This window comes from Capsicum annuum, chromosome 7 (genome assembly GCF_002878395.1).
Source record: "Capsicum annuum cultivar UCD-10X-F1 chromosome 7, UCD10Xv1.1, whole genome shotgun sequence".
In the NCBI taxonomy this organism is placed as follows: Eukaryota; Viridiplantae; Streptophyta; class Magnoliopsida; order Solanales; family Solanaceae; genus Capsicum; species Capsicum annuum.
In genome coordinates, this window is record NC_061117.1 from 204,849,765 (window position 1) to 204,857,206 (window position 7,442).

Below are 7,442 nucleotides of genomic sequence, written 5' to 3' on the forward strand. Positions count from 1 at the left end.
TTCCTCTAGTATATTCCATTGACAACTTCTCAATAGACAAATATTCAAAGAGCAATGATTCCTTTTGAATCAAATCTCACCTGCCAGGTGCTCAATAACCACTATGCATGATCATCTTCCCATGTTCTCCCACATTACTAGGGATTTTAAAATTAAGAATACATGGAAAAAACACATTTAAAGTGGCTTAATTTTTTGAATTTTATGGCTGAATTATCTGATGTTCGGGTTTTCTACTTGAACCATTATCATTTATTTATCAAAATACACCTAAATTATTAATTATTCATTTTTTCTATCTAAAGTTCACGTATAAAGTTGAAATAATAATAGTTAAAAATGAATTTTGATAAATAATTGGTGATAGGTTAGGTAGAAAACTCATGAATCTAATTGTTCAAATATGAAAGTAAACAAAAAGAATATTTGAAATGTATTTTTCATCCTACACTCTAATAAAATGAATCCACCTTAGAATCATAATCTGTTGAGTTGACTTAACAATTTGAATTCAAAATGACTCATTAACAATTAGGAAAAAGAGGGTTAAAATAACGTAATTTACTAGATCAAGGAGCATAATTGTTACTTCCCCGCGTAGAAAGAAAGGGTTAAAATAACATAATTTAGTGTGTTCTTTTAATCTTTGTAAAATAGAACATTACTATATTAGTCTTCGTACTTCAATCCAACTTTATTAAAGACCACATCTCTGCATGAAGTAATAGTTATTCACAAACATTATGTTGATGATATTACAAAAACCAAAAAAGCCATATTCTTACTATTTTATTGTTCATACCTATTCCTCGCCTCATTACTTGTGATTTTTCTTCAGAATCTTTACACAAATAGCCGAAAGCATTACTGTTTATTCCTTTTTTAGCTGATATATAGAAAATACATGACAATACATATATTATAGGCCAAATCTATCGATAGGACCTTAAACTTGTTTCGAAAATTCATTTAAGCCCCTAAACTAAAGTCTGTACCTATCAAACCCCTAAACCCTCGAATTTTATTTCAATTGGATATTTTTTGTCTAATCAGCAAAATATATATAGAGAGTGTGTTACACTCGTATGACGTGACAAAAATGCCCAATAAAAAAAAATAAGTGGCAAAAAAAAATATATGTAAAATTGCTGATTTTTTTTTCAATTTATATTTAATAATAATTTTTTAATTTTTTTTTAAAAAAAGCATCCCCACCCCCCACACCCCACACTTCGTTAACCCCCCCCCCTCCCCCCCCCCCCCCCCACCCCTTTCCCCCCACAAACAAATTTCCCCCCCCCCCCCCCCCCCCCACGTCATCTTCACACCACCCCTCTCCCAACGTTTCACAATTCTCTCACACACATTCACTCACACGCACACATAGTTCACACACATGCACGAGAGCAGCAACACAGTCAACATTTTTCGGCAAGATTCGCCGAAAAATCAACTCTAAAATCACACAGGTTCTTGAACAGTTTGGGTATCCAATTTATTCTTGAACAACTCCAAAATCAACTCCATATCTTCCACCTTTTCAAATTCTTGAACAATTTAGGTATCCAATTCATTCAATTTGGATAAAATTGCATCACTTGAAATTGAAAACACATTGGTTTTCCAATGACTTTTTTTTTTAAGTTTTGTTTAAAAAAAAAAAAAAAGGAAGAAGATGAAGAGGAGGTATGGGGTGTGTGTGTGTCGGAGGGGTGGGGGATATATGGTTGATTTTTTTATTTTAAGTTTTGTTTTATTAATAATTTTTTGGGGCCTTAGTGCCACGTGACACCTTCTTATTCAAAATTTAGTAAAAAAAAAATACTATTCACACACCTCTGGAGAGTAGACAGCACGCTATGTGCCATGTAGACAAAAAGTGCTCAATTGGAACAAAATTCGGGGGTTTAGGGGTCTGATAAGTACAAGCCTTAGTTTAGGGGCCTAAGTGAATTTTTGAAACAACTTTCAGGAGCTATCGGTGGGTTTGACCTATATTATATATGAATTCTACATATATTTTACATTCACCATCAATTTTTAATTTATATGGTTGCTTGGGTGACTATTTAGGTTGGTTCTTTTTTCTTTAATAACATCAAACAAGAGGTGTTCCTACCTCAAGACTTGAGCTAAACAGTTCAATTTCTGAAAGCTCCATGCCCCAAAGAAAGATTTATCTTGCTATAAAATCAACAATTCATGATGCATATGTTATTAGCAAGGTTAGAGCATTGTATAATGAATGAATTACAACAGAAGACCTTAAGTTTCCACTCCAACAATAAGAAGATCCAAGGATTAAGCCTATGATGAACAATTGTATGAAATTTTCAGCAGAGAAGTGAGCTGCACTAAAAACTACTGAACTAACTATCACTGCTTGCTGCCACTTCATTGTGGAGGAAAGCCTGGTCAAGAAGAACCCTCTGTAGACTATTTCTTCTAGTAAAGGGGTGATGACACAGTAGACCAAGATGCATGAGGTCATCGATATTGGACCACTCGAAAGGATCTCCTTCAAGATTGGATTGTTAACTTCCTGCAAAGTTCATCAAACAATGGTCACTTTGTCACACCACCAATCTAGATATTTTCACATCATACAGCGAAGAACAACTCAAAGCGCGATAGTATGATGAACAGACAAGAAGATGCATCTAAATGCACCTTTACTTTATCTCCAACTATACTTCTAAATTGAACAAATTTAAGAGGCAAATAACTCGATCAATTACATTTACACTTAAAATCAACTAACTGGTCTGATGCTTTAGTTAAGCACACTTCTAATTCAAAACATATGTTTTAGCTTCCTCATCAGCCATCTATCTGAAGCTTGAATTAATACGTGTATAACATCCACAAGAATCAAGTGAAGAAATACCCTTCCCTTATTTTGCTGTCTAGACATGTTCATATCAAATACAATTCAGTAGTCCTAAAGTAAGGCGATTGAAGCCAAAGTAATAAGTGCGTTCAAATAATGCAACAAAAGTTGCGTCTTATAATCATTAGGAAAAGCAAGTTCATCTGTTAAAAGAATTGCACCGCCTACCAACCCTGGTTTAAAACTTTCAAAACCACAGTAAAAATATGAAATTGGTCCGTTGCGCAGGTTACTCACTAGAGGGTATTCTGAATTTTCTGTATAATCTAACTACCATGATAAAGTGACGTGGAATGATGAATTATAATGTCGGTTCTCTTCTTTTCTTCTACACTTTTATTTCTAGGTGAACAAATGCACAAAGCATTTCAACAATCAGATTGATATCACAACTGATAAAGGAATTGAAAACAGCTTACCTTAGTACCTATCAACATGTCAGCAATAATTGATGCTACAATGACCAAAAGAACCAGCAACCCGAAGCCAAGAGCTGATGCAAGTAACCAGTTCCTTTCTCTGATTAAATGCTTCTCTTGAAAGAAATCACGAAGCTTGTATTTGGGCTTCCCGGTACTTCTTAAAAGAATCAGAACCACAATAAGCTCTAACATCTGAAGTACAACTAATGATAATGCCTGTGGTGAAAAACAAGCAATGATACAATCAAATTTATTTAAATCTCAAGTTAAGATTATTTTCTAGTTGAGAAAAGTTTAGACGTTTCAAATGCTACCCTAGTGCAATATATTTCCATTTTGAGTTAAACAAATTTGGTTTAATGGAATTAATTTTTAAGAGTAAGAACTTCGGAGAACATCAAGGAAATAAAGATGCCTGATCTTTTTACTTTGAGCAAGTCACATGAAGCAACAGAGAACACCTGACAAATCATGTGTTTATCTCTTGAACTAAATCAAGATTCATTAAAACAGCCCACAGCAGTAAAATAGTAACAGTTCAAAATGTTACATAGAAATCTTACTCACCTCAGTCTGTGGATCAAGAACTGAACAATGCAATATGCTGGTAACAACCGACAAGCCGCCAAAACTTAAAGGGACATGCACACTGAGCAGGTAGAAAGCCATACTGCTCCACAAGCTTCCCATATCACAATGAGTATCTGATCTAAGGACCGAGAATCCCTATCAAGTTGAAACACATTGATTTAAATATCTGAATGACAATATTGTACAAATTTTGGAATAGAAATCTGCGTACAAGCTTTGCTTCATAACTAACCATTACATGACTATCCATTTTCATGCTCATTAATCAATGGAACTCATTTGATCTTAATAAGTACAGGAAACTATTTCAAGAAAGTCTGACTGGATTTTGAACCATGTTACCCGACAAATCGGTGCTTCCTTTTTCAATCTGATTCAGTTTATAGTTACCCAATGGAATCTATCGCCTGGCAGCCTATCCAGCCCGCAAGCATAGGTTGCCAGGGCTATCCTGCCACCAAGGATGAGAAAATGGATTGACGTCAAGTGTTGTTACTAGGATTAGCACCAGAGAGCTGAGACCACTACCTATTCCCTTTGCAATCATATTCAGTTCAAACATGATTTATCTCATGGCTTTAAGACTTAGCACTCTGCTTGGGTTTATTGTCCTTTTGGAGTTTTGATCAACTCAAAATCTGTGTGGACCAAACAACTTGCCATGCTGAATCAATAATAACTGCATTTGTCATGCACATTCGGTTTCTGCTTCCAGAGTTCCAGTTTCCAAGAGTCTTTTACTTCAAATTACCTACTCTTGGAGAACAAGTCGCAGCAATGTCGTCCAGGGTCTGCTGGCAGTTAGCTTGTGGGTCTATAATAACCTTCTACATTTGTTCCCGTGGAGCATCACGGAAAATCCTGAACCTTTGCTTCAATTTATGAAATAAGGTGCTCAAGGAACACCGGGAACATCCTGGATGCAGTTTCTTCTTAAATGGGCGTGACCAAGGCACCACATGGTCTCATCTCATGTTGTTCATTCCCTTTAGGCTGAAGTGTTTGGTACAAATTCTCCATATAAAGTTAGGACCCCCAAGTAGCGCACTTCTATGTAGAAATAGAGTCTGGTCCAGCTCTTTACTCAACAATGACTAACAATAACATGTCAAATTGCTCAAGATTTTGGGAACCTAGATTAAACTTTTCATTATAGGTAGAATGGTCTTAAACTAAGTAACAAGTTCCTTAGCAGCTATGCAGCTGGAGACTTCCAAATTACTACCTTTCTCATCTTCTCCTATTTACCTCCTCCCTCTCCATTTCTAAGTTAGACCTAGCTGTTGTTGGTGAGTTCAACTGAACCTATCGCTCAGCTTAGAACACATAAACGCGTGCTAAAAGAATGTCTTTCTAAGAAAAGATCACACTGACTACTAATTCCTAAACTCTAAATCCTGGATATCCCTTTACTCCACTTCATTTCACTTCTATTTCATCTAAGGTACTAGATACAAATTCAACATTACACATCAATAGAAAATTTGAGAAACTGCCCTTTACTATTTCATTGTTTATTGGACTTCACCTTGTCTTTGGTACTTCAAGAATAAAAAATGACCAAACAGATAGAAATTTTAATCTGCCAGCTACTACATCCAAATTAAATGAACTTTTGATCAACATTTTAAAGTATCTTTTTCTATCATATTGACGTGACAAAAATTTGCAACTTACTCCCTCCGTTTTCTTTTACTTGTTACCTGTCACTTATCATCGAAAGTCAAACTGTATGAAGTTAGACTAACATTTGATGAAGGTCTTCATCATATTAACATGATAAAGAATGCAACTTATAGTTTTTTTTTAATTGTTTTTGAACATCTTTATTTCAATCAAAATCTTAAATTAATTTAATTAAATTTAGCTTTAAAGATTAGTCAAATTGACTCTAACGAAGCAAAACATGATAAGTAAAAGCCAACGAGGAGGAGTATAATACTTGGTATTGTTTTTGAATATCTAACTTTTACTTTTAGAACTGGTGCAATCCAATTTAGATGAGTCAAAGTGAGCCTGGAACGGAAAAGTGCCACATAAATTACTCAAAGACTAGTATTATACATAAATGTTATCTGCTTACCATCGAAAATACCAGTCTTCTTGCACTATATAAATTAATTAACAATGACAAAGTATGGTAAAAAAAAAAAAAAAAAGTGGGCTAAGGCAAAGTACCTGGAGGGAAATTTGGGTGTCCTTGTTTTTTATGCAATTGCACTTGTGATTAATTCTTGATGGGAAGAAGTTGGAAGGGTTGTAGAAATGATAGTGAAAATGTTGAGTAAAATTGAGGGATGAAACACAAATTGCAGGTCCACGGATCAGTAATGCTTTCATCTTTCTCTAATTCTCTGCTATACTTCGAATTCCACCACCAATTTGAGCTCAACTAAAGGGTAGAGTAGAAATATGATAATTTTTAATAAAAATATATGCAATAATATCTAAGTGCTAATATATATATATTTTTTAAATGTATTTTAGTCATTAACCTCAAAATATTTGGAGTAAATTCCCTGAATGATCACCTATGTTTGTAAAATTTTCTATAAATATCACTTTTGTTTTTTTCCTATAAATTTTACATCTCAAAATCTTTCTCTCTCCTATTTAGAATGTCATATCATTAATTTTTTTTAATAAATGTATAACTTATCAAATTTATTTAACTAAAGTTTTATCCTAATTCTTTTTTTAAAAAAATAAATTATACATGATATATTAATCAGTGAAAATTAATTTAATTACACCAAAAGCTTGAATATTTTTATTTGATATGTAATCCTCAAAGTTTCTTTTATTTACTTATTTATTTCACCACTTAATATTAGTTTTAAAATAAAAGTACTTATACAAATTGATACAATAATTTTTTTTCGTTTATTTTATATACTAAAAATTCTTAGAATGTAAAAGAAATAAAACGATGGATTTCACATTTTAGACATTAAGTTTATTATTTATATGAGAATAAAAGAATTAAATCTCCTTTTTTGAAGGAAAGAAAAATTATGTAGTCTTGAAACAAATTAAATTCTTTAAGAAATATTAACAAAATGATACCTTATTCAGTACTATTATAAATGGATTTTTAAAATATTACTCAATCAATTATATTTATTTTTGATGGATTTAGAATGAAGTACGGATATAAATTAGTGTTTAATTGTATAATAAAATAAAATATAAATATAATGATCACAAAAAAAATAAAGAAACTAAATTAAAAATAATGATTTTTTTTCTAAATTTTTATATCTTATCTTACGGATTTACTTGATTTATTTATGGGCCATTACTTATAAAAAATCTGCAAGAAAAAAAAATTATCTTTTCATTATATATTTATCAAAAATTATCTTGCATAAAAAGTTGCAAGTAATCTATGTCCAAATTAAATTTTTCAGGTAATAATACATATTAAAATTTTCTTATTGAATTTTGTTTGGCAATAAAAATACCGTAGATTTGCCATCAATACTTTTAAATAACAAATTATATTCTTTTATTCTCTATTACTCTATATTTGAAGGTAA

General features: G+C 32.3%; 1 protein-coding gene across 1 annotated transcript; it reads right to left on the bottom strand.

Annotated features, from left to right (window-relative positions):
• Positions 1–2,160: 2,160 nt before the first annotated feature.
• Positions 2,161–6,424, bottom strand: LOC107855010 (putative membrane peptidase YdiL). The gene is made up of 4 exons (XM_016699986.2): positions 6,082–6,424; positions 3,880–4,038; positions 3,310–3,528; positions 2,161–2,542 (listed from the first exon to the last, which is right to left on the bottom strand). Exons 1-4 carry the CDS (start codon positions 6,241–6,243, stop codon positions 2,201–2,203), a joined length of 882 nt encoding a protein of 293 aa, XP_016555472.1. The 5' UTR covers positions 6,244–6,424; the 3' UTR covers positions 2,161–2,200.
• Positions 6,425–7,442: the final 1,018 nt, after the last annotated feature.

Excerpts from the sequence above, each read along its gene's own strand:
- LOC107855010 (XM_016699986.2), bottom strand. The coding sequence starts at position 6,243 with ATGAAAGCATTACTGATCCGTGGACCTGCAATTTGTGTTTCATCCCTC. Across the intron at positions 3,529-3,879 it reads TTCTTGATCCACAGACTGAG|GCATTATCATTAGTTGTACT; the intron begins GTGAGTAAGATT and ends TTTTCACCACAG. Across the intron at positions 2,543-3,309 it reads ACATGTTGATAGGTACTAAG|GAAGTTAACAATCCAATCTT; the intron begins GTAAGCTGTTTT and ends TGAACTTTGCAG.